The sequence below is a fragment of the Pyrus communis genome, chromosome 9 (genome assembly GCF_041283825.1).
Source record: "Pyrus communis isolate YQ-2024b chromosome 9, ASM4128382v1, whole genome shotgun sequence".
In the NCBI taxonomy this organism is placed as follows: Eukaryota; Viridiplantae; Streptophyta; class Magnoliopsida; order Rosales; family Rosaceae; genus Pyrus; species Pyrus communis.
This window is the reverse complement of record NC_142573.1, coordinates 8,099,017-8,124,035: the sequence shown is the minus strand read 5'-3', so window position 1 is coordinate 8,124,035 and position 25,019 is coordinate 8,099,017. Positions and strand designations below refer to the sequence as shown.

General features: G+C 39.0%; 4 protein-coding genes across 5 annotated transcripts; 3 read left to right on the top strand and 1 right to left on the bottom strand.

Moving 5' to 3' along the window:
* Positions 1 to 973: 973 nt before the first annotated feature.
* On the top strand, positions 974 to 7,440 carry LOC137739445 (heat shock 70 kDa protein 17). The gene is made up of 15 exons (XM_068479014.2): positions 974 to 1,112; positions 1,546 to 2,349; positions 2,608 to 2,840; positions 3,435 to 3,594; positions 3,738 to 3,983; positions 4,086 to 4,222; positions 4,360 to 4,684; positions 4,778 to 4,939; positions 5,314 to 5,388; positions 5,475 to 5,575; positions 5,745 to 5,814; positions 6,057 to 6,113; positions 6,248 to 6,309; positions 6,711 to 6,783; positions 6,890 to 7,440. Exons 2-15 carry the CDS (start codon positions 1,588 to 1,590, stop codon positions 7,085 to 7,087), a joined length of 2,661 nt encoding a protein of 886 aa, XP_068335115.2. The 5' UTR covers positions 974 to 1,112; positions 1,546 to 1,587; the 3' UTR covers positions 7,088 to 7,440.
* A 370-nt stretch (positions 7,441 to 7,810) lies between these two features.
* Positions 7,811 to 10,161, top strand: LOC137739283 (uncharacterized). Its single transcript, XM_068478836.2, has one exon. The coding sequence runs from the start codon at positions 7,942 to 7,944 to the stop codon at positions 10,159 to 10,161; it is 2,220 nt and encodes a 739-aa protein (XP_068334937.2). The 5' UTR covers positions 7,811 to 7,941.
* A 68-nt stretch (positions 10,162 to 10,229) lies between these two features.
* LOC137739284 (UDP-arabinose 4-epimerase 1) lies at positions 10,230 to 13,535 on the bottom strand. Of its 2 annotated transcripts, none has more exons than XM_068478837.2 (10): positions 13,418 to 13,535; positions 12,669 to 12,799; positions 12,466 to 12,582; positions 12,269 to 12,376; positions 12,062 to 12,153; positions 11,834 to 11,975; positions 11,577 to 11,671; positions 11,269 to 11,398; positions 11,023 to 11,167; positions 10,230 to 10,917 (listed from the first exon to the last, which is right to left on the bottom strand). In XM_068478837.2, exons 2-10 carry the CDS (start codon positions 12,789 to 12,791, stop codon positions 10,697 to 10,699), a joined length of 1,173 nt encoding a protein of 390 aa, XP_068334938.2. In that variant the 5' UTR covers positions 12,792 to 12,799; positions 13,418 to 13,535; the 3' UTR covers positions 10,230 to 10,696. The 2 variants fall into 2 exon arrangements, with proteins under 2 accessions (XP_068334938.2, XP_088556345.1); XM_088700219.1 differs by lacking the exon at positions 13,418 to 13,535 and adding an exon at positions 12,940 to 13,022.
* A 3,083-nt stretch (positions 13,536 to 16,618) lies between these two features.
* On the top strand, positions 16,619 to 22,478 carry LOC137739454 (protein PAT1 homolog 1). The gene is made up of 5 exons (XM_068479025.2): positions 16,619 to 17,036; positions 17,709 to 17,857; positions 18,191 to 18,247; positions 19,155 to 19,230; positions 19,898 to 22,478. The coding sequence occupies exons 1-5, from the start codon at positions 16,982 to 16,984 to the stop codon at positions 21,973 to 21,975; spliced, it is 2,415 nt and encodes an 804-aa protein (XP_068335126.2). The 5' UTR covers positions 16,619 to 16,981; the 3' UTR covers positions 21,976 to 22,478.
* Positions 22,479 to 25,019: the final 2,541 nt, after the last annotated feature.

The following is a 25,019-nucleotide window of genomic DNA, read 5'->3' as shown; positions in this document are numbered from 1 at the left end:
GGATTTTAAAAGTGATAGATTTTATAGGATTTAAGAGGATTAAAGATTCCTACAAAATTCATATGGATTTTAAAGAATTTGAATGGATTGTGGTGGAAGGATTTGAAATCTTAGGGGGTGGGGTTGAATTCTTTTTAGTCTTGGTTGTATATACTTTTTGCTCTCAAATCTCACAAAATCCACAACTTATTGAAATCCTCCAAAATCTTAATTTTTTTAATACACTTAGATTTGGATGGATTTTAAAATCCTTTAAAATCTTTTAATTGACTACACCTAGATTTGAATGGATTCTAAAATCCTTTAAAATCTTTTAATTGACTACACTAGGATTTTAAAGTTTTTTAAAATCCTCTCAAATCCGAGTTTGACTACACCCTCCTTAATTGCCAACAAACTAAGGAGTTGAGCAGGTGCAACATCTAGATCTTCAACCCAATTTAATTCAGGCTTTTATTCAAAAGTGGTCTTTGGTATTGACATAATTTTTAAATTTGATTCTTAATAATAAAATCGATAAAAGTGGTATCTGAATTTGTTTATTGTAAGTCATTTTGGTCATTCCATACAAAATCTGTCAATATCCTTGTTAAATTGGCCAGTGACCACCTTTTTCACATTATTTTTTTTAAATCAACTCTTCCACTTATTATTGATATATTTTTCACAGAAAAATAAAAAAAATTTACTGCAAATAAATTTAGGGATCAATTCTATGAATTTTCATTAATAATGACTAAAATAAGGAGTTATAGTAGACGGTTTGCCAAAAAAACCTTAAATTTATAGATCTCTATTTCCACGGTTAATCGAAAGTCATGCAGCATCGCGCGCCAACACCGAATGATGCACGAAGAACCTATGATAACCGTTGGCACAACACCGCGGAGCGTATCACTGACTTCCACGTGTACACTACGCCACGTGGATCTTTCCAAGTGGTAGTTCACTCTCCTAATTTTCCACGTAGGCATTTCTTGTGTTTAAATTCCCTGCATCTTCCAGCACTAACTGAGAAAGTTCTCGCCTTCACTTTCTTTGTACGTTTTCTCGTCAACCAAACAGAAAATTGTGCCGCCAGTCTTCTGGAGAATGCGATCTGCACATTACTGGTATCTCTCTCTCTCTCTCTCTCTCTCTCTCTCTCCCCAATTATCTCCGTGCATTCATTTTTCTCCTTTTCTATATCCGAGTTATTTTTCGATTTTCTATCGACGTGAAATATTCAAATTTTTAGTCCTCTGTTTGGTTGCTGAGAAAATGGAAAACGTAGTGTAAAAAAAAATTAGGGTTTAAGCTAATTTAATTATTTTTTTTCATCGAATTTGATTTCGAATATCGAATATCGAATTGAAATCTGTACTCAGAGCAATCAATTGAGCTTAGTATACTCCCGTTTTCCATTTTCTTTGTGCCCAAACATCATAAAAACTGTAAATTTTCGAATGAATTTAACTGTTTTGTATTTGTTTTCTCAGTCGCAAGTCCGAAAAATTGAATTTTCATGCTAATTATTTATCAATTTTTATTATTGTGTTTGTTCAGACGAAGCTTTGAAGTCCTAGGGTTTTCCGAATCCAATCTAGGATGGCGTCGATCTTATTCAAGCTAGGGTTGTTCTTATCCGTCCTTTGCATTGTGTTTTCGCCTTCTCAATGTGCAGTTATGAGTATAGATCTAGGCTCTGAATGGGTAAAAGTTGCGGTAGTAAACCTTAAGCGCGGGCAGAGCCCGATCACAGTCGCTATCAATGAGATGTCAAAGCGAAAATCCCCCAACTTGGTTGCATTTCACTCCGGTGATCGTCTTATTGGGGAGGAAGCAGCTGGATTGGTTGCTCGGTACCCGGAAAAAGTCTATTCTCAAACAAGGGACTTGATTGGAAAACCCTTTAGTTCCAGTAAAAGCCTATTGGATTCATTGTACTTGCCATTCGACGTTACAGAGGATACTACGGGAACTGTTAGTTTCAAAATTGATGATAAAGTGACTACTTATTCAGTCGAGGAACTAACGGCGATGGTCTTAGGTTATGCTGCAAATTTGGCAGAGTTTCATTCGAAAGTGCCTGTAAAGGATGCTGTAATTTCAGTTCCTCCATACTTTGGGCAAGCAGAGAGAAAGGGGTTACTCCGAGCCGCACAGTTGGCGGGGATTAATGTTCTTGCTTTGATAAATGAGCATTCCGGTGCAGCATTGCAGTATGGGATTGATAAAGATTTCTCAAATGAGTCAAGGCATATTATTTTCTATGATATGGGCACCAGCAGTACCTATGCAGCACTTGTTTATTTCTCGGCATATAATACCAAGGAGTTTGGTAAGACTGTTTCAGTCAACCAGTTTCAGGTAATTTCATTCCAATTCGAATTATTTTCTAGCATTTAATAGTTTGCACCGATGGTTAACACTTCCATAGTTTACATTTTACACATGTTACATTGATTTCACAGTAACACATCTACCGTGTGTAAATAATCCACCACGTGAAGTTCCTTCCTCCATGTATCTGTTATTTATGGAAGCATAGGTTACTTTTGATTCTCGTATGATATGCAATTATTTCGGCCAGTTCTCTTAAAGTTTATTCTCATTTCTCATGTACAGGTCAAGGATGTCAGATGGGACCCACAACTTGGGGGCCAGAACTTGGAATTACGGTTGGTGGAGCATTTTGCAGATGAGTTTAATAAACAAGTAGGGAATGGTGTTGATGTGAGGAAGTCCCCAAAAGCAATGGCTAAATTGAAGAAACAGGTCAAGCGTACAAAAGAAATTCTAAGTGCAAACAAAATGGCACCAATATCTGTTGAATCCCTTTACGATGATCGGGACTTCAGGTCGGTGGAATTTACAGTGCATTACTCTTTTATCCTTGTTGAAAAGTTCCTTTATCATTGTCTATCTTTATTAATTTAACTAGTGGAAGCAATGAGCAGAAGGGTGAAAAGAGTTCATGTGGCAGTGGCTCTGTCAATTATTGTTCATGCGGCATATTTTTACCGTTGCCATACTTCTGGTTGATATAGACTTTTATATGTTTCGTGATTTCCCTTCTAGAGTAGTGGAAAATAGGCTATTTTAAGCATCTCAATTTGAATACTTTTCAGAGCTAGCTGGAATTTGTGTCATTAGTTGTCCAACGTAGTATATTGAACATTATCGATATGTAGTTGTGCAACTTATATGGATAGGTTTCTTTGGGATGCCTCTGTTTCCATTGTTGGAAGTTCTATTATTAATTACTATTTATTCCACTGCTATGCTGGTTGATGTAGGTTTCCTTATAAAAAGCTTGGTTTACCCTTCTAGATTTGGTGGAAAATAAGCTATGTTAAATTTCTAAAGATACATGTGTTTTCACCTTGTGTACTCTGGCAATTTGTGTTAGTTGTCCAAGTTGACAAACTGAACACTATTTATTTCCCTTTCAGGAGCACGATAACTCGTGAAAAGTTTGAAGAGCTCTGCGAAGATCTGTGGGAGAAGTCACTTATACCTCTTAAAGAAGTGCTCAAGTATTCTGGTTTAAAGGTAGATGAGATATATGCAGTGGAACTGATAGGAGGAGCTACCAGGGTGCCAAAGCTGCAGGTTTGACCTATACTCTCTCTCCCTTTTGCTCTGGTGATGTCCTACATCACCTTGATATTAATGTTGCGCTATTGAATCTCGTCATCTCTGAGTTGTTATGAAGAGTGATCACGAGAAGGAATTCTCTATTTCTTTTATGACAGGCTAAGCTTCAGGAATATCTTGGAAGGAAAGAGTTGGATAGACATCTGGATGCTGATGAAGCTATAGTTCTAGGTGCAGCATTATATGCTGCTAATTTAAGTGATGGAATCAAGCTGAACCGTAAGTTAGGGATGATTGATGGTTCTACCTATGGGTTTGTGCTTGAGTTAGATGGCCCCGATCTTCAGAAAGAAGATATTACTAGGCAGACACTTGTGCAACGGATGAAGAAACTCCCCAGCAAGGTAAATAACATGGAAATAAATACCAAATGTTAGTAAATGGTTTTATTTTATAGTTTTTCCCGTCTAAGTTCACTCACTATGTTTTGGTTTGCTATAAAATAGATGTTCAGGTCCTTTATCCAGAGCAAAGATTTCGAAGTGTCGCTAGCGTACGAGAGTGAAGATCTTTTACCCCCAGGTGCCACCTCTCCTGTATTTGCTCAGTACTCTGTGTCCAGTTTGACAGAGACAAGTGAGAAGTAAGGATTGGCATTTCCAGATTCTTTCTGTACGATTTTTTCGGCAGTGCTTTAAAGAAGTTCTACCTATATGTCCATGCAAAAGCATGAGATGAACACTGACAACATTTTATATTTGTCTTTTCCATCTTATTTAGGTATGCATCACGGAATTTGTCTTCACCCATTAAAGCAAGTCTGCATTTCTCTTTGAGTAGAAGTGGTGTTTTGTCGTTGGATCGTGCAGATGCTGTTATTGAAGTGTCAGAATGGGTGGAAGTTCCTAAGAAGAATCTGAGTGTGGAGAATTCAACTAATGTTGCACCGAACATTTCGACTGAAACTGGTGCTCAGAACTCTTCAGAAGACAGCAATGGCAATACTAATGATGGTGGAAATAGTAACACTTCCAACTCTACTGTAGAAGCGGATGTTGTTATTGAAAAAAAGCTGAAAAAGCGGACCTTTAGGATTCCACTGAAGGTATATGTTAGATAATTTTCTTAAAGTTCTTTCATGCTTCTCAACAGCTCATTAGAAGCTCGTATTTTCTCAAATCTCCTTTTCATATTGTAGATTGTTGAGAAAACAGTCGGACCTGCAATGTCTCCTTCAAAAGAATCTCTTGCTGAAGCAAAGCGTAAATTAGAAGAATTAGACAAGAAGGATGCAGAGCGGAGGAGAACGGCAGAGTTGAAAAATAACTTGGAAGGATACATATATGGTACTAAAGAAAAGGTGTGTAGGTGCAATCAAATATTTTTTTCTTCTCGGCATAAGAAAACCATCTTCATTGCATGATATATTTTTTTATGAATATTTACGATGTTTCCAAATATTTCTGGATTTTTCCGTGATATTATGCCTTGCAATTGTTGTTTGATAAAGTTATTAATGTAGTTTGTTTTGTATATTTTTTGTCACATCATTCATTTGAGGATATTGCATTGACTTGCTTTGTATTGAATCTGATGTTATTTCTCCTTTTTGTGTCTTTTGCTTTGATAGGCTAAATTATTTTGTTCTAGTGCTAGTTTCCCTATTTAAAAATGTTTTTGGTCATAACAATTTGTTCTTGTTTCAACCTTTTAATGAATTCTTTCGTATACCAGTTTGAAACATCCGAGGAATTTGAAAAAATTTCAACTAGCGAGGAACGCCAATCCTTTATTGGAAAGCTAGATGAGGTAGACATTTCTTTATTCAACCCAAAATTCAGCTTCATCATATCTCTGTCCTAAGTTTTCTATTTAACCTGTTGTCTTTTTCTTAGGTGCAAGAGTGGCTTTACACCGATGGTGAAGATGCTACTGCTTCAGAGTTTCAGGAACGCCTAGAGATGCTAAAAGCTATTGGTGATCCAATATTCTTCAGGTATATTCCAGTTTAGTTTGTTTGGTTTAAGTTTAATTGAGGGTAATACTGCATTCACCAAGAAAAAAGAATTGGGCAGTGATGTATAATTTTCAGATGTAATTTCTACAATTTAAGTCCTGTGTCAAGTCAATGCAATGTATCTGATCTGATGAATTCTTGGGTGCAGATTCAAAGAGCTTACCGCACGGCCAGAAGCAGTGGAACATGCTCGAAAGTACCTTGTTGAGGTGCAACAGGTAATTCAGACACTGTCATTTTTATAAACTTGGATTATATATCACATGTTAGAAATTGAGCTCGGGGATATTGTTACTAAACAAATATATAGGCTTAAGTTTTATATGTGAAATGGTTGCCATAGGTCAATCACCGTTAAATATTTAAAGAGCTATTAATAAAGTCCGCACCATTAACTATATGACCTTAGTAAACCATGAGATGTGACATATTCATTTATCTTTTCCTCAATGTGTTGCAGATTCTAAGTGGATGGGAGTCGAACAAACCCTGGATTCCGAAAGATCGAACAGATGAGGTGCTTCAAGCATACATGATCCGACTTAAAACTCTTTGCCAATTGTAAATAGTAGTTGTAGTAATGATCTAATTTAGCTGCCCTTTGATGGCCTCTGACGCTTAAGGTGTGGGAAATTTATGTGTGTTTACCAGGTTGCGAGTGATGCTGACAAGTTGAAGAAGTGGTTGGACGAGAGGGAGGCTGAGCAGAAAAAGTAAGTAATTGTTGTTGCTGTATTGATTTCTTTTGACATTATTAAGGTAACTTGTTGATATCAACCATGCACGCACATATAATCTTAATTAAGGAAACATGCGGTGATAGCCCATTTCCCTTTGCTTGATATCTTGCTTTATGTTGACGATTGTTGAATGTACCGTGTTGCACATTGGTGCTGAATTTTTTATTTGGTTTGAAAGTGTTGCTTTTTTCGTTAAAAATCCTGCAGTTAGAAGTTACTTAAGTGCATAATTTCACCCGGTTCTTGATTTGCATCTAATTGATTTTGACTACCGACCGAGATCCAGTCTGCTCTCCTTGAATAACTATCAAGTATAGCAGCAATTTTATGACAGTGCTTCCATTTATTTAACCTAGCTTTGTTCTTCCTTGAAGGACTCCTGCACATAGCAAACCAGCATTCACATCGGATGAAGTGTTCGGGAAGGTGTTTGATCTGGAAGACAAGGTATCATTTCGATTCTGTTTCTCGGTTGGGAAAATAAATGAAAATGCGATCCACAAGCTATTTCTATACAATTGTAATGCTCTTATCGATGACTGTCCTTGTCTAGGTTGCCAGCGTCAACCGAATCCCCAAGCCAAAGCCTAAAATTGAGAAACCCACAAGCAATGAAACCGAGAGCAGCGGAGAAAAAGCCAAAGATTCTGACTCGAGTTCTGATAATTCTTCACAAGATGACCAGAAAGCCGGAGACTCAGATGACTCAGCAAATGAAAAAGTTGAGTCAGCGGGTCACGATGAGCTATGATCAAGGCTAACTGACATGTCAATTAGCCTTAGTTACTGCCTTCCCAATCACTGTGGATTTGCATCGATACAGAGGAAGGGGGAGGGCACCTGCAATTTTCAGACGTTAGAAAAGAGTAGAGTTTGACGGTCTGAAGAATATTTGCTCAGGGACTTCTTCTCTCGTGTTACTCATACAGCTATCATCTCATACCCACATTACAGAGGGGCACCGATCGATTTACTGCGTCGCGTTGCTAGAAGTCTTGATCGTTATGTTCTTCAGACGATATGATATTTATAGGGAATTTTGCTGTTGAGGAAGACTTTGTATCATCTTATTTAAGAGAAGAGACTAGTTCTTTTCAGTCGACACTTTTTGCTCTCTTTGTGGCCTTTTCCTTCTCCTCCTTTTCTCGACTTTTCTTTTCTCCTCCATTTTAGCTTCTCACAAACGGTTATTTAATCATTTTCGTTGTTTTTGTTTGATTTATTCGATCTGATTGTTAGAAAAAAAGAGGGGCTTGTGAAAAGTTAAAAAAAATGTGAAAATTGCATCCTAAAATGATAAGTAGAATATTTAAAAGAAAAAAAAAAGGAAGTTATTGTCGACATTTCAAGGAATTCATTCACATAACTTTTTTCTCGTGTTGTGTTAAAAAGATAACATGAGCTTAGCTAAGTTCGAATTTTGTTTTGCAGTTTAGATGTATTAGAATAACGCATCTAAAAAGCGAGAAGTGTGCCAATTTTTGTTGACTCAACAAATAACAGTTCCCTCCAAAATACAAGTACAACACAACAAATATCGAATTGCTCAAACCACAAAGCAGCACTCTTTTCTTCTGCCTCACCAACAGCAACTACCAACACCAAATGAGGCTGAGATCAATAGGTGAAAAGGGGACCCAAGTCTTCAACCAAAACCTGAAAATTACCCGGTTGGGGAAGTCGGGTCGGATCGACGAAGCGATTAAGATTTTCTCACAAATGCCTCAAAGGAACACTGTAACATACAATTCGATGATCTCTGTCTATGCTAAGAATGGTAGAATTGGTAATGCACGCCAACTGTTCGATAAAATGCCGCACAGAAACTTGGTTTCTTGGAACACTATGATTTCCGGGTACCTGCACAATGACAGGGTTGAGGAAGCGTATAGGATTTTTGTTGACATGCCGGAGAGAGACCTTTACTCTTGGACTTTGATGATAACTTGCTTTACTCGTAGTGGTGAGCTCAAGAGAGCCAGAGAGCTATTCGATTTGCTTCCAGATAAGGGGGATGCTGCTTGTTGGAATGCAATGATTGCAGGGTATGCGAAGAAGGGGCAGTTTGATGATGCTAAGAGATTGTTTGATGAAATGCTGGAAAAAAATTTAGTTTCGTGGAATTCAATGCTTGCAGGGTATACGAAGAATGGGGAGATGCAGTTGGGAGTAAATTTTTTTGAGCAGATGCCTGAGAGGAATGTGGTTTCGTGGAATTTGATGTTGGATGGATTTTTTGAGGTTGGTGATTTGGATTCTGCTTGGAAGTTCTTTAAGATGATTCCGGACCCGAATGTGGTTTCTTGGGTCACAATGTTATGTGGGTTTGCGCAAAATGGGGAGATCGCAAAGGCAGAGGATCTCTTTGAGCAGATGCCAAGTAGAAATGTGGTTTCTTGGAATGCAATGCTTGGAGCCTATGTTCGAGACCACCAAATTGACAAGGCTGTTAAATTATTCGGGGATATGCCTGAGAGGGATTCTGTATCGTGGACAACAATGATCAATGGGTATGTTCGTGTTGGTAAGCTTGACGAAGCAAGGCAATTGCTCAACCAGATGCCATACAAGAATATTGCTGCACAAACAGCAATGATGTCTGGATACTTGCAAAATGGAAGGATGGATGAAGCAAGTGAGATCTTCAATCCCATTTCCATCCGGGACGTTGTTTGTTGGAACACAATGATTTCAGGCTATGCTCAGTGTGGGAAAATGGTTGAAGCTCTATCTCTTTTCAGAAAAATGATTAACAAGGACATTGTTTCTTGGAATACTATGATTACTGGTTATGCTCAAATAGGGCAGATGGATAAGGCACTTGAAATCTTTGAGTCGATGGGTGAGAGGAGCATAGTTTCGTGGAATTCTCTGGTTACAGGTTATGTGCAAAATGGGTTATATCTGGATGCACTAAGGAGGATCGTGAAGATGGGACAGGAAGGAAAGAGGCCTGATGAGTCGACTTTTGCTTGTGGTCTAAGCGCGTGCGCCAATCTTGCGGCTTTACAAGTTGGAAAGCAACTTCACCATTTGGTTGTGAAGTGTGGTTATGTAAATGACTTGTTCGTCAGCAATTCCCTGATTACCATGTATGCTAAATGCGGGAGAGTTGTGGATGCTAATTTTGTGTTCGAAGATATCAAGCGCGGTGATATTGTTTCTTGGAATTCTTTGATATCTGGGTATGCTTTAAACGGAGATGGTGAAGAGGCAGTAAAGCTCTTCAAAAAGATGTTAATAGAAGGGGTGAATCCTGATCAGGTGACCTTTGTTGGGGTGTTATCGGCATGCAGCCACAGTGGGTTGGTTGAGTGCGGTTTAGAAATTTTTAAGAGCATGACTGAAGTTTACCTTATTGAACCTTTTGCCGAACACTATGCTTGCATGGTTGACCTGCTCGGTCGTGCAGGGAGGCTAGAGGAAGCCTTTGAAATGGTGAGGAATATGAAGATCGCGACAACTGCTAAAATATGGGGTGCATTACTTGGAGCTTGTAGGATACACCGGAATCTACAACTTGGAAAGTATGCTTCCGAGAAGCTTTTAGAACTTGAACGTGATAAAGCTTCAAATTATGTGCTCTTGTCCAACATGAATGCTGAGGCCAGCAGATGGGACGAGGTTGAAAGAGTCAGGGTGTTAATGAAAGAAAGTAGCACAGAGAAGCAGCCAGGCTGCAGTTGGATTGAAGTCAGAAATCATGTACATGCTTTTCTCTTTGATGATCCGGTGCAGCCTAGAACAGCAGAGCTTTCAAGCGTATTGAAGAGCCTAACCACAGAGATGAGAAACACAAGTTACATATCGACACCTTATGATTGACAAAGATTTACAACCTACGGTAACAGGTACTGCTTTTTCGCTCTTGCTAAGCTATTAGCAGTATAGCATTTTATAGATCAGTAAATATGCGACACGAGCATTCATTTATGATTTATCAATTTTTCTTCAAATAGAGAACTCATACATTGCCAAGGAAAATAGGAAAGAAACTAATTTGTTTTAAGTGATTTAGAGCAATTTACATGAAATTTAGCAATTATACTTATCCGCAGATAACACTCAAACTGGCTATTTATACAGTACTGTAAATGTTTCATCTGTTTAGATCAGCTATCTAACATCCTCTCCTATTCTTTTTCTGGGCTTGAAAAAAGTACAGGAGTAAAAATACACGCAGGGTTACTCTTGTCCTATATGAATCAAGAGGGAGGGCACTCTCTTCTCTCAATGAACCCAGAGACTTTCTTCCTTGCTGATTGGAAATTTATGTAGTGTTCCAATTAAAAGGAAATCCATGTTCAACTCAAGGAGCAACATCCTGCTTCCGCAACGATATCTCTGGTATCTTTTCAACCTAAGGACCATAGCCATTCAAATGCGATTTTTGCCATCTCCATGCAATCTGCAGGCTCTCTTGAAGTGTGTAGTGGGCTGTCCAATTCAGCTCCTGCCTTACCTTGGAAGGATCACTATAAACTTTAGCATAGTCCCCTGGCCTTCGGTCGAGGTAATCAACCTTTATGTCCACCCCTGTCGCCTTCTTGCATGCCTCAACAAATTCCTTCACTGAACTACCTGTATTCAAAATGATCCAAAATAACTTCAGGAAATGCAGGGCTAGCGAGGCAAGGGTAAGGAAAGGATGATAATAATTTCAAGGGAAATGACAGATTTCTTAACCTTTTCCAGTGCCGACATTGTAGATCCCAACCTTCCCAGGTTGTGCGTTGGCGAGAGCTTTTACATGAGCATCAACCAGGTCAGTGACATCTATATAGTCCCTCACACAAGTGCCATCAGCTGTTTCATAGTCTGTTCCTCTGACCTAGAATCAATGACATAGACAAAAGAATTCAATTTCTCACATTGATTTTGGCCTAAACAAGTGTACTGGAAAAGAGGAGGGGGACAGGGGGAGAAAAGTACCTTCAGTCCAGGAATAATCCCTCGAGCGGCATCAAAACAGGCACCAGAGATTCGTCCCTGCTCACGTAGCTCAGGTCGAGGAGCCTCTCCTAGTCTTCCCTCAGGGTCTGATCCTATCACATTAAAATATCTGGATACGTAACCGTATATATGTTAGGTTCAGTTATACCTAATATATACATTTTGAAGAAATTGCTCATGCCTCATGCTGTGTTGAAGTCAGAATTCAGAAACAAAGCAGCGGGAGCATTGTGCTCACTCACACGCATGCACACTTTTCAAAGAATTAAGCAGAATTCACGGCCTACCGTAAGATCATGACGGCCATGTTTGAGTTTTTGGAGAAATCTAGTATGATATCTTCTGCCATCTTCTTTGCTTTTCCATATGGATTGATTGGGACCTGAATTCGTACAGTTATAAATATTGAGTATTTCGGAAATTAGCACATCTTGATACAAATGTTAATCTGTGTTTTATTTGACTGGATGTACTAACACAGTATTTAAACTTTACAGTTAATACATGATTAACTGACAAATTAAAACTGTGTTATGAATCTCACTTGCTCGGTTTCTTCGGTGATCGGCATCTTCTCAGGTTCACCATAAGTGGCACAAGTACTGGAATAGATCAATGTTTTTACATTGTGTGCTGCCATTGCCTCCAAAACCAAGAGGGTATTTGATGTGATATTGTGATAGTATCTGCAGCAGAACACTAATTGTATGTCATTAAAAGTTAAACAGAGAAGAAACGAAACTTCATTAACACGAAATTGACGATTGAATACCGAAGAGGCTCGAGTGTACTTTCACCAACATAAGCAACAGCTGCAAAATGCATGACAGCATCAAATGCATTCTCTGAGAAGATCTTATTGACCTAAGACAAGAATCAAGGAATATCCAACACGTTGTTCACCCGAGTTCAGTTCACCATTTCCACAGTTTAGATTAGTTTAAAGTAGAATATACAAAAGAAACATATATTAGGATACGGCTTTTGCATCTCCGAGGTCAGCGTATATGAATTGCAGCCTCCCGGGTTCTGGAAACAACTGTTGAAGAACCCTAACAGCACCGATGTTTCCTCGAGAAAGATTGTCCTGCGAAAAGACACAAATTAAAGGGTTTTCAATCGACGAGTCATGTAAGAATCACGAAGAAAAAGCTTTCAAGAATGATCGATATATACCACTATCGTTACACGGTATGAGTCCTTCAAAAGCCTAAGTGCAGCATGAGAGCCTATGTAACCAGCACCTCCTGTGACCAAGACATGCGTGATCCCTGCTTCATGATAAGAGAAGGACTGCAGATACACGAAAACATGAGTTGAAGGTAAAGAAATCTTGTAAAAAAAGGAACAAAACCGAAAACTATAAATCGGAAATAGACCTTGTTGGGACTGCTAGAATCATGTGACTGCTTGAACAAGACAATGCAGAGGGTGATTAGGCCGGCTGCTGTGAAAATCTTGCCGGAGAATTTGCTCCTTCGTTTCGGGTCTGCAATATCCATGCCTGCAACTGCAACCACAGAGAGAATTGGTTGAAAAATCAAATTTGGTAGTGAAGCACTTTATTAAAAAGTGCTTATGCAGGACTAAAAATTGTCTATTGTGATGAGTCCAAAGTCTATGCTCGATGTGCCCTATATGCTTATCTACCTAATACAATGCCCAACTCTGCCGACTTATCGTAGTTAGACTTCTTGACCTATAGCTTATTTGAAAACGTCATAAAAACAAATGACATAATATTCAATTTTTGGGCGAGTGTGTACAATAAAATTTCTGATTCCGTCCCTTGCTTAAAAGAAAAAAAATAATAAAAAAAATCATAGATGATGATGATTTAAATATGAAAAAGACCCCATCTCCAAATTAGAAGGATGTATAAAATTCAGCATTGATATATGACTCCCAATTCCTACCCTACAAATAACGTTACCAAAGTATAATAAAAATAAATTAATATACTAGAAGGAAAAGGAGTTATAGGCAAAGAAAGAAACGTTACAGAAACTTGGTAAACGAAGTGATTTAGACGTAACGAAAACATGGGAAACACAACTTTCAATGAATTTCAGGAACCCTAATGACAGAAACTAATAATTAAGCAAGGGCTGAGATTCATGAGGAGAACCTGAGGAGTCTCGACTGCCACACAGAAACGTCAAACTGGTGACCTCAGAAACGCAGAAACCTGCCAGTCGAAACGAGAACTTGGGAATATAAAACGTCTCTAGTCGTTTCTGTGTAAGGAGGAGGAGGAGGATTAGGTGGAATGTATCTATATTTATATATATTGAGCAAATGAGAGACGAAGAAGTGTCACCAAAGTTATGCGAGTGAAAAGGAAATACTAACTACCATGAATATTCGTAGAGAGAGAGAGAGAGAGGGAGAGAGAGAGAGACCAGGTCCTCCTGCAGGTCTTTGTATTTTGCTAAACTGATGGAGAATGTATACAGACATTCCACGTGCATGGGCGGGCGGGGTTAAGGTCAGCGGCTTCAGCCTCACTCCCGGCCCTCTGCATGTGAATTGACCGGCCTGAGCCCGCAGCTTTAGGGTCTCAGCCCTCAGGCCAGCTTTGCTTCAATCAAAATCTTGAGATTATTACGTATAAGGAGGGGGAGAATCAAATGCATGACCTCAGGTGCGGGGATGGATGCTCGACTGCTTGAACCTTTTCTTAACAAAGAGGTAAATTTTGGGATTATTATTTGGTAATTTAGCTGTGCCTTAAGTCCACCATTCTACTTTGGTTCAAGACATGCACACATACTAATGGAGAGGAGGAATGGAATACAATACCTTGGTTGCCGAGATGAAATGCTCTTACCTACTCGTGTTACAAATATATGCTTGATAAAGAGGTAAATTTTGGTTGTGTACATATATGTATGTGGTAAATGTTTATGGATAGATGGGAGCATCAAATACATGTACCTGCCTTTTGCATTTAATCGCTTCAGCTACAAGTCGTTGATTAAAGAGGTGAACTTGGATTGCTTCAATATGTATGTGTTATATGTATATTTCAAGAATGATGATTGCACTTTAAGCATGCTAATGGATTGATTTTGTTCTTTTTGGAAATCTACTAATTAATTGTAGTTCTTAACAACTATATATTGTCCTAATTAACTAGTCATAATTAATCTGGGATGGAGAGAAATTATATATGAAACAAATGTATGATTTATATGAATTTTATTGCTCGAGAGAAAACGACTAAACACCTAATCCCTAACCCTCTCTCATCTTAATTAGCTACATAAAACCTGGTCTAATTAGGTTCTCTCCTCAACTCTTAAACACTACTTAGTTGAAAGCAATTCCAAGTTTTCATTCATTGGCCTAAGTTTTATAGGTTAAAAATTGAGGATTTAGAAAGAAAAAAAATTGTTATTGACATTTCAAAAAAAAATATTATTCACTCTTCTCTCTTTTATTGTCAATAACAATTTCGTAAACAAACTAACAACAATGTCATTTCATCGCAAAAGAGGGTCAACAATGAAAGAGTATTATTACATGAACTACTTATGACGTCAATGCATCAGTCGGCTGTATACTTATTGTATCAATTATTATGACCTATTGTTAATTGACATGATATTGTGACCACAAAATGTAATTATCCAACATTATTGTGATTAAAACTGTTTCAAATTGAATGGTTTATTTTTATTATTTTTTGTTGAAATCCTTAGATTAAATGATTGTCTTTCACATTTAGAGTTATGTTTGTTACCAGATTTCTAACACCCTACTTTTCTTTGCTACCCAATTTCTTGCTTACAAGGGAGAATTAGGCAAATCTTAAATCATCTCTGATTTCTCATCTTGCACGTTTCATGAAAGAGAAATTATTATCACACTTCCCTTTGGAAAATCTGTTAGCAAAATAATAGCAATAAGAGACGGCAAATTAATCTATTGGGTTGTTTACAGGTACCCGTTAAGATCTGTTTAATTTAATTTCAACCTACGCAATTATTACCACAACCAATATCTTGTTATATTATGATGATATCCGATTAAACGGGTCTTAACAGGTACCCGTTAAAAACTTAATGTGGTTGATTCGCCACCTCTAATAGCAGTGCAACCAAAACGCACCGTCTCACTATATTCTTCTCTAAATCCTAGGGTCTAGAATATCCTCTTCTAAAACGATGACGTGTCAACCAATCCCACCGTGGAGTCCCATATGCATTCCCTTCTCTCATCAAGTCAAGGTCCAATAATAATAAAAAAAGGCATAAGTCCAAGTTGGCATTCTCACGCGGCAACACGCGTAACTCCATCATTGGCTACAAAGTGGACATTTTTGTATGTGATGGTCACATTCTTACATATCTTATTAAAATAATGCTATTCACACATCTATTTTTACTTCAAACACAATTTTATTAATTTTTAATCATTACTTTTTTAATTCATCCGGTTTGATAGCCATAAATTAAAAAGTAAAAATAAGTATTTGGATAACACCATCCTATTACTAATGTATTTGTTGTTGTTAGAAATGTTTTTTTTTTGGGTCAATGTTGTTATAAATGTTTATTTGGTCTTGATGACTAAGAAACACGTGGTCACACACCCTCAAATAAGATATCAAGAGTGAAGAATAAATGAGTTTAATTTTGATATTATAGTTTAATTCGTTAGCAAAAATCAATTTTATGTGATAGGAAAGCTTACCAAATGATCAAAATTAATGTAATTACATATTGGGTGGTATATCCACACACTTATTATTTACTTCTGACATACTTCTTGTTAACTTTTAGTCTTTGATTTTTCAATTCATTCGATTCAACAGCTGAAATTAAGAAGGATGTATGGTAAGTAAAAAGAAGTGTGAATATGTGCTTTTAAAATGACTGAAAACGCTTTTGGTGAAAATGTTTTTAGAACTAATCTTCTTTAGTAAAAATGTAAGTAAATTCTGAAAAATTACTTAAAGTGATTCTTGAAAGAAGCACATAACTGATGTTTCTTGTAGCACTTTAAGTGCTTTTGGAATCCAAAAATATTTTCTCTAAAAACGCTTTCAGTCATTTTAAAAGGACATTTAAAAGAACCCTCGTAACTAATACTTTACAATTCCTATAACTTAAAACGATTAATAATATCACGTGACGAGTCAGACAACTAGACAATGACAGGGAAAAACATCTTAACAGTCGACCCGGACATAATGGTCCATTTACGCATCCGAGTCCGAATATCCGAGTTTTAATAGTGAAAAATGCAGTTGGAAAGGCAACCAATGAGAGCGCGCCACCTCAACGCACCTTCTCTATCTGTATTTGCCCACCGCTTCTCTGGAGGAAGGCACGTGCGCCAATGCGAAAGTCGTCTTCTTCCCTTCGCGCTGCAAAGAAAAATGACCTAACCCACATAACCCTCCTTCTTTCTCTCCTCCCCCCCTCTCTCTCTCTAACATCCCTCTCAGAAGAGAGAGGGGTTAACCCTTTTTGCCGAATTTGACCCTCGGATTCCCTTCGATTTACACTCCCTTGCCATCCCCCCATTTTCTTCCCTCGACCGCGTAATCTCCTACTGAAGCCTCCAAGTCTCGGCGCGTTTTGCTGTTTGTGCTGATCCGGACCAATACGGCGTAGTTTTTGCTTCTGCGGCGGAGCTTCGGGTTTTTAGGTCCGCGGACGGTGGTTTTGGTCCGTCTGTTAATATGGAGAGATCTAATGGCACAGATTTCAGGGACGTGCTTGAGAGTTCCTCGTCAGGTCTGCTTTCGTCTTTGCCTTCAAGATCTATTTTTTTCTTCTCTTTCGCTTGTTTGGGTGCTGAGAAAGTTGAAGGAAAAGAAAAGAAAATCATATATGTTTGAATGTCTTTGTGGTTCGAAGAATCTGGGGCGAAAATTGGCATGCGAATCTTTTTTCCTTTTTCCTATCATTCTGACCAGAAAATAAAAGTTAGGGTTTTAATTTTTCGACCTGCTTCTGTATCTTGTTTGGGAGATTGTATTGAAGTCGAAATTCGGAGTTTATGATTGCTGTTTATGGACGTAAGCTTTTGATGCTCAATAATTTCTGCAGAGAGTTTACTCTGAATTGTCAATCAAGTTCAGCTGAATTTGGCTTTAAGGCTGTTTCGAGCTTATATGATTGGGGTCAAGTTCTCGTCTTGATTGAATTGAGAAGCCTAGTTATGAGAAAGACTGAAAATTTGGTTGTCATTGTGTTTTGAATTGTATGGAAATAATTAGTTGGGGTATATAATTCGCTCTTCGGTTTTTGAACAATGGCTTGATTTTCTGTTGTTAGTATGCACTGCGCTATTAGCACTTAGTACCATGACCTTGATAATTCGTTTCGCTGCTTTACTTGTTTATGAACTGTTGAAATTAGCTCTCTTTTTGGGACACCTAACGCTTTTTTCCTATTGTCATACAGAGAATAAACTCTTTGATGCATCACAATATGAATTTTTCGGTCAAAATGTGGTGGACGAAGTTGAGTTGGGGGGTTTGGACTACGAGGAAGGCAGAAAACCTTTGTTTGGGCCTGCTGATAATGAGTACCATTTATTTGAGAAGGACGAGGTTAGATAATCTTTTCCCAGCTTACCTTACAATGGTCTGTGAGGCCAACAGTGCAATAGTTTATTGTGTTCAATTTGCAGCATTTGTTGTTCTTTCTGAAGCATTGTTTCACGTGCTAAATTGTTCGCATACACTTAAGCAGCGTGCATGTATTTTACTTTATTCATTCTGAGTACTCAAACACCTGGCCTGATGCTATGTGCAACCATTTCCCTATTCTTTTTATTCGTTGTTATAAGCTTCACCTTTGTCTATTTAGTTTAATGAAATATGTTGCAGGTCCTTCGGCAATTTAAAACATGTTTACTGACCTCAATCTTTCCTTTTGCATAGGCTCTTGGTTTGGGATCTTTATCTGACATAGATGATCTGGCAAGCACTTTTGCAAAGGTCAGCTTTCTTAACTTTGATGACTTTGCAAACAGTTGAGTTTGTCTGCAATCAATATCTGTCGGGCCACATCTTTTGTTTGACATGGTTTTGGAATGAAAGTTGTACGGCTGTACTTATCGTATAAATTCCTCAATATGACATTTTTTTGTTGTTATTTCTCAAATGTGGTATTGATGCTAGATCCTTGAGTTGTGTTTGATGTTTGTATTTTCGTCATGCATGCAAAGATCTTAGTGACGGTTGCCCACTTTCTTCTTTTAGAAGTACTATTAATTTATATCTCAGTATTGCATGCCTTTTGGTCCTGAATTTTTTTAATTCTTATCACTATGTTGACAGTACTTATTGTAGTAAACATGACATTCAGTTGTGAGATACTTCAATCCTTTGTTTTGGCATAGTCATACACATAAATTTGTGGAAATATATGAATTTTTTTTCTCTCCTTTTTTGGTTCCATATGAACTTTTTTTAGTATCTGAATATATGTATCCTTTTATTTGTTCTTGAGGTACTATTTTTTATACTGAATTGCTGATGTGATTTCGATTTTAACAAAGTAAGACTGGAACGATAGAGCTATGTTTTTCATCCAGAATCTTATCTGTCACTTGCCAGTACTTACGACTTACAAGTGATGGTTCTACCCTGTAAATGTGCTGGTTTGAATGAAGCAGATTATGTTATTTCTTCATTTTTATTTCCGTGTTTGATTGTTATATTTGTGATCAATCAATATGTTTGTCTTTCAAGCTCAAAAGTTTTTAGATGTGACAATTTTCATTCTTATGGAGAATGCTTGATCTTTCTGGTCCATGGAGTGCATTTTCCTGACGTTTTCATCTTAATAGCTCATTCTGCCCTCACTAATTCTTAGTAGTGATGTAGTTTTTCTTTTGCACAGTTAAACAAAGTTGTAACAGGACCAAGACATCCAGGTGTTATTGGAGACAGAGGTTCAGGATCCTTTTCAAGAGAAAGTGAGTAACTGTCAACCATTGTCATCGTGTTATGGTGGTTCTTATTTTTGTTGCACGCATGCTTGCTCTGGAATTGTTTCTTTGGGCCAGTATCTGCTGGAAATTAGCCTCCATTGAAGCTTAATAAATAAGAAAATAAAATAGTTGATCATGCATTACAAAGCTTTTGTTACCTCTGTTTAACAGCATATATGCATTACAAAGCATATATGATGTGTTTCAGCATTCCATAAACAATTTGTCAAATTGAAACACGAGCGCACTCATTGTAACAGTATTAAAACTAGAACAGTCGTATTGTGCTTAACAATTGTTTGCACATTATGCTTTATCATTTATTAATTTTTTAGGATCTAGATACTCAAGATTTAATGTGCAAAAGATTGGGTGGTTTTGTTGCTTTGCATTGCAAAATAGAAGTAAGCTAGCTGAAAAACAGCAGCAGTTAGCTATAAGATAATTAAGGTTCTAAGGCTTCAGCTTTTGTTTATGGTCATTATATCACCCTCCCCTTATATCGCTAGCTAATTTTTATCACCTCTTTGGTATATTTTTATGTGCTTGATTTCTTCCATTTGTGAAGTATGTAATGTAGCTATAGCCTCCGTACAATTTTCAGTTTTCTGAAATTTTATTTTGGCTTTATCTAACGTGGTGTTTTCTTCAGGTTCATCAGCTACTGATTGGGCCCAAGACGGAGATTTCAATAACTGGTTAGATCAGCATATGTTTGATACAGAATTTTCCGAGGAAGGAAAGAGGTGGTCATCACAGCCGCAACCTTCTTCTGCTCGATTTTCAGAATCAAAACAACCAAAACCTTTGTACAGAACATTGTCATACCCAGACCAGCAGCCAGTCCAGCATCACTTCTCCAGTGAACCAATTGTACCGCCCAAGTCAGCATTCACATCATTCCCTCCTCCTGGAAACAAGTCCCCGCAGGGCTCACCACATCAGCTGAATCTTTCTGCTCTTGTGGGTGGTTCCCAGTTGCCTTTTTCTGCACCAAACCTTTCTCCTTTATCTAACTCTAATCTTCATATGGCCGGTTTACCTCATGGGTTGCATTATGGAGGGAACATGCCTCAGTTTGCCAACCCTAGCCTTCCTTTCAATAGCAGGTCACAGAATCATTGGGTTACGCATGCTGGAGTATTGCATGGCGATCATTCCAGCCTCAGAAACAATATGTTGCAGCAACAGCTCCCTCATCAAAATGGACTCCTTTCCCCACAATTACTGTCAGCTCAGCAGCAGCTACAACAGCAGAGATTGCACCATTCGGTTCAGCCATCTTTGGCCCATTTTGCTGCAATGCAGTCTCAATTTTATGGTACTCACCCTTCTTCATCACATAAGTCAATGCATGGGTTGTCTGACATAAGTAATCATAGACCGAAAAGAGGAAAACATCGTTTTTCTCAAGGCTCTGATACTGGTAGTCAGAAAAGTGAGAGTGGGTGGATCCAGTTCAGGTCTAAGCACATGACATCTGAAGAGATAGAGAGTATTCTTAAAATGCAGCATGCTGCAACACACAGCAATGACCCTTATATTGATGATTATTACCACCAGGCAAGTCTTTCCAAAAAAGCAGCTGGCTCACGGTCGAAACATCCTTTTTGCCCATCTCATCTTAGAGAGTTCCCTTCCCGCGGCCGTAATAGTACTGATCAGCATACTCATAGTTCTGTCGACGCTCTTGGGAGAATTCCCCTTGCTTCCATACGTAGGCCTCGCCCCCTCCTTGAAGTTGACCCTCCCCCTGGTTCTGGCGATGGCGAGCAGGTCTCTGAGAAGCCTCTGGAGCAGGAACCCATGCTTGCTGCTAGAATTGCCGTTGAGGATGGGCTTTGTCTCCTTCTTGATGTTGATGATATTGATCGACTGCTACAGCATGGTCAGCCCCAAGATGGTGGGGTTCAACTCAGGCGAAGGCGGCAAATACTGCTGGAGGGGTTGGCTGCATCACTCCAGCTTGTCGACCCACTTGGTAAAGGCAGCCACTCAGCGGGGCTGGCTCCAAAGGATGACATTGTGTTCCTACGTTTAGTTTCTCTTCCTAAGGGGCGAAAGCTCCTTTCTAAGTTTATTCAGCTTCTCTTCCCTGGTAGCGAGCTTGCCCGTATTGTGTGTATGACAGTATTCCGTCATTTAAGGTTTTTGTATGGTGGCCTACCTTCTGATCCTGGAGCTGCTGAGACAACTAGTAATCTTGCAAAGAGAGTTTCTACATGTGTAAATGGTATGGATCTTCGTGCGTTAAGTGCTTGTCTTGTTGCAGTAGTTTGTTCATCAGAGCAGCCGCCGCTCCGACCCCTTGGAAGCCCTGCTGGAGATGGGGCCACTATTATCCTAAAATCTGTTCTTGAAAGGGCAACTGTACTCTTAAGCGACCCTCACGCTGCTGGGAGCTGTAGCATTTCTAACCGTGCCCTTTGGCAGGCATCATTCGATGAATTTTTCGGTCTTCTCACTAAGTATTGCCTGAGTAAGTATGAAACTATAGTACAGTCAATATTTACGCAGAGTCAGCAAAGCACAGAAGCTATTGGTTCAGAGGCCACCAAGGCGATACATCGTGAAATGCCTGTGGAGCTTCTGCGTGCTAGTCTTCCTCACACAGATGAGCGTCAACGGAAGCTTTTGTCAGACTTTGCTCATCGATCAATGCCCATTTCTGGTCTTAATGGCCATGGCGGGAACGGAGGTCAAATGAACTCTGAATCAGTGAGGGGATAGTTGAGGACTACGAGTTGTCTGGGAAGGTTTGTGAAAAATATAATCTTTCACCGGCAATTCTATGGCGGAGGTCATATGCATTTACAAAGTGAATCTGCTGGGAATGTGGCAGGCTGGTGTGCCGGGGGTGGCACACTCGTGCGTGCATCCCCATCGAAGTAATTTTAAAGGCTTCGCTTTAATTTGTTGCTTAACTTTTTACTGTTCCGAAGTTGAAGAAAACATGTGATGCTCGGTTTGATGATGAATGTCATGCAATGCATAAAATGTGTAATATGATTCTGGATGTGACGGGACGGGGACGGGGTCGGGAAGTTTCTGAGTCTGCAAGTTGGTTCTTCTGGGGAGCTTTATTTTGGTGCTCTGTTGAACTGGAAGCATAGGGATAGAGATGATGTACAGAGTGTAGTCTCACATAAACCCTCAAAACTCCTTTTGTTCCAGTTCTCTCAATTTCTCCCGAATTTCTATTTCAGTTATGTATCTCTCTGTTAGCCAGCTTATTAGGATCCGCATTACATTCTCTCTTCCCTTAATTTCTCTGTTTCTATCTTCTTTTCGAAAAGGACCGATCGAACGTTAACCCTTCGCCAGGTTGGTAAGGATCCAAAGGTGAAGGTATTGAAGCTCATAGTTACACTGTGTATGACTTATGTGGGCGTATTAAGATAATTTTGTAATTTAAGAAGTCGATGTGGGGTGCTTTTAAGTATACAGGGCGTAGTCAACAAAATATGCCATTACTAATTACACGTGCTTTAATTTGATTATATATAAACAGTAATTAGGGCGTTAGTTTCTGGACATTTTTGACCCAAAAAACTGAATTGGACCAAAATCGTATAAAGCCATGCCGAACATTAAGTTGATTTATTTATTTAATTTTTTTAAAGAAATTTGACAGAACCGAATCAGACTGATTTATTTACTAATTTATTTCGGTTCGGTTTTGATCGAGATTTTAAGAAACAGGTGGTCCAACCGAACCGAACCGATTTCTAAAATCCATACCTGACTTCCACGGTCAGTGCTTGCACAGCAAACCACCATAGCAGCACAAGTTGTTGTAATTTAAATGAACAGGTACACTTATAACATTTTTAAGTTGTCGTAATTTAAACGAACAGGTACACTTATAACATTTTACAAAATATCACTTTTTCTTATCTCAAAAAAAAAAAAAAAAAGAAAAAAAAAAAAAAAGAAGAAGGCGCAAAACCCTTTTTCTTCACCATTTCCGACCACCCTTCTTTACCATTGCATTCAACCACCCACTGCTGCCACATTTGGGTACGAACTTTTTCATTCGCCCTTCTTCTTCTTCTTCTAGCCAATCGTCCTGGCCCCTTCAACTTATGCCAAAGATATATTTTTGCTGCATGCCCAAATATGTACGTAATTGTCACACAATTGACATAATATCATGGTATAAAAAAATAGAAGAGACGTTGAGCCCTAAACCGTGGCATCATAGTGAGAGTGGTGAAAATGGCCGAACTCCTGGGGACCGTCAAAGCAAACACAAACCATGCCAAGATTATTTCACAAGTGGCGGCAAGATCAATGGCTGCCCCTAATTATACAACTCTTGCTGCTCCTCCAGAGCTCAAAAGATTCAACAGCCAGGCACCAGCAACGAAAAGGCTCCCTCACCCTCCGGCGGAGTTGGAGGCCTCCTTGGCACATCTGAAGCGACTTCTCCCGCTGGCTTGGTTTCACAATCCCCTAACCACCCTTAAGCTCATCTATAACCTACTAGACATTATGGGTGGAAAATTCTACGAAAAAGCCTTCCACACGGCGGCATATTGGCTCCACCAAAACCCTAGCGTGCAATATCGCCCATATTCCCGAGTCGTTTGGGATTTTTATCGACCGTGTCGTGATTCTGTACCAGCTTCTAGATGACGCAAACGTGACAAAAATGGCTGTTGAAGAGAGGTATGAGTGTGACCCGAATTATCAGTTGTTATAGGACCGAGTTACGAATCTTTTCGTGAAGAAGTTGGAGTCTGATACTGGAAATTTGTCAAGAAGACTGGTGAAGAGAAGTAAAAATCACATAAGCGGGGCACCACGCTGTTGCCTTTCCGACTCCATCGAATACCCTCAGGCCATCGAAGCCACTAGGCTGCATTGCGAGGAAGTTTTTCCCACGAGAATCATACGACCCCGAATACTATACGGAGGATCATTATAACAACAGGGTCTTTGTGAGGCTCACCAATGAAGTTTTGGTGCCCTTAACGGAGGCCTACAACTGTCATGAAAGTTATTGGCCAAAAGAAGAGCACCGGAGCTCTGTGGCTGACAAGTATTTGGAAGCGGCGAAAGCCAACAAGGCAAGGATTGTGGGGGATGCTTTGCTTCCGCATGAAATCATACGCAATGTGCATCATCGGAATGTGAGGAAAGTGGCCGACCTTCAGTGGATGGCAATGGTCGAGGACATAAAAAAACAAAGTAAAAAAATGGCAAGAAGATACTCAACAACTGCTTGGCTGTATGTGACATCAACCCTCACTTCATGGACGAGATGCACGTGGACGTGTCCATTGCTTTGGGACTTTTGGTGTCTGAACTGGGTAAAGAGCCGTGGAAAGGAAAAGTGATTAATTACGGTGATTTGCCTCAGCTACATTTGATACAAGGCGGTGATGATCTTAGGTGCAAGTGCAAGTTTGTGAAGAAGATGAAAGACCATGTCAACTGCTATCCAGAATTTGGGAAGATATTTGACTTGATCCTGGAAGTGGCTGTGAACGGGAATTTGAAGCCAGAGCAGATGATTCGGAAGGTGTTTGTGTTCAGTCACCAAGACTTTGATCTTGAGATTAATGATCTCAATCGTTGTAGCTGCTTATGGGATGATCATTATAAGGCTATACAAAGATAGTTTAATGATAAAGGCTACGGGGATGCGGTACCCCACGTTGTGTTTTGGACATTGTTAGAATACAAGCCGACCAAAGCCGGCGATGCCTTGCACTACACAACCAGGGATGACGTTATTGCATGGCTTCTCCGACAACTTGCTCAAGTTG

What these genes read in the sequence shown, in the direction of transcription:
- LOC137739283 (XM_068478836.2), top strand. Translation starts at nt 7,942, where the DNA reads ATGAGGCTGAGATCAATAGGTGAAAAGGGGACCCAAGTCTTCAACCAA.
- LOC137739454 (XM_068479025.2), top strand. Translation starts at nt 16,982, where the DNA reads ATGGAGAGATCTAATGGCACAGATTTCAGGGACGTGCTTGAGAGTTCC. An exon ending in GCTTGAGAGTTCCTCGTCAG is followed by an intron (nt 17,037 to 17,708) that starts GTCTGCTTTCGT and finishes ATTGTCATACAG; the next exon opens with AGAATAAACTCTTTGATGCA. An exon ending in TGGCAAGCACTTTTGCAAAG is followed by an intron (nt 18,248 to 19,154) that starts GTCAGCTTTCTT and finishes TCTTTTGCACAG; the next exon opens with TTAAACAAAGTTGTAACAGG.
- LOC137739445 (XM_068479014.2), top strand. Translation starts at nt 1,588, where the DNA reads ATGGCGTCGATCTTATTCAAGCTAGGGTTGTTCTTATCCGTCCTTTGC. An exon ending in CCAGGGTGCCAAAGCTGCAG is followed by an intron (nt 3,595 to 3,737) that starts GTTTGACCTATA and finishes CTTTTATGACAG; the next exon opens with GCTAAGCTTCAGGAATATCT. An exon ending in TGAAGAAACTCCCCAGCAAG is followed by an intron (nt 3,984 to 4,085) that starts GTAAATAACATG and finishes GCTATAAAATAG; the next exon opens with ATGTTCAGGTCCTTTATCCA.
- LOC137739284 (XM_068478837.2), bottom strand. Translation starts at nt 12,791, where the DNA reads ATGGATATTGCAGACCCGAAACGAAGGAGCAAATTCTCCGGCAAGATT. An exon ending in GGATTATTCCTGGACTGAAG is followed by an intron (nt 11,168 to 11,268) that starts GTACTTTTCTCC and finishes CATTGATTCTAG; the next exon opens with GTCAGAGGAACAGACTATGA. An exon ending in CAATGTCGGCACTGGAAAAG is followed by an intron (nt 10,918 to 11,022) that starts GTTAAGAAATCT and finishes TTTTGAATACAG; the next exon opens with GTAGTTCAGTGAAGGAATTT.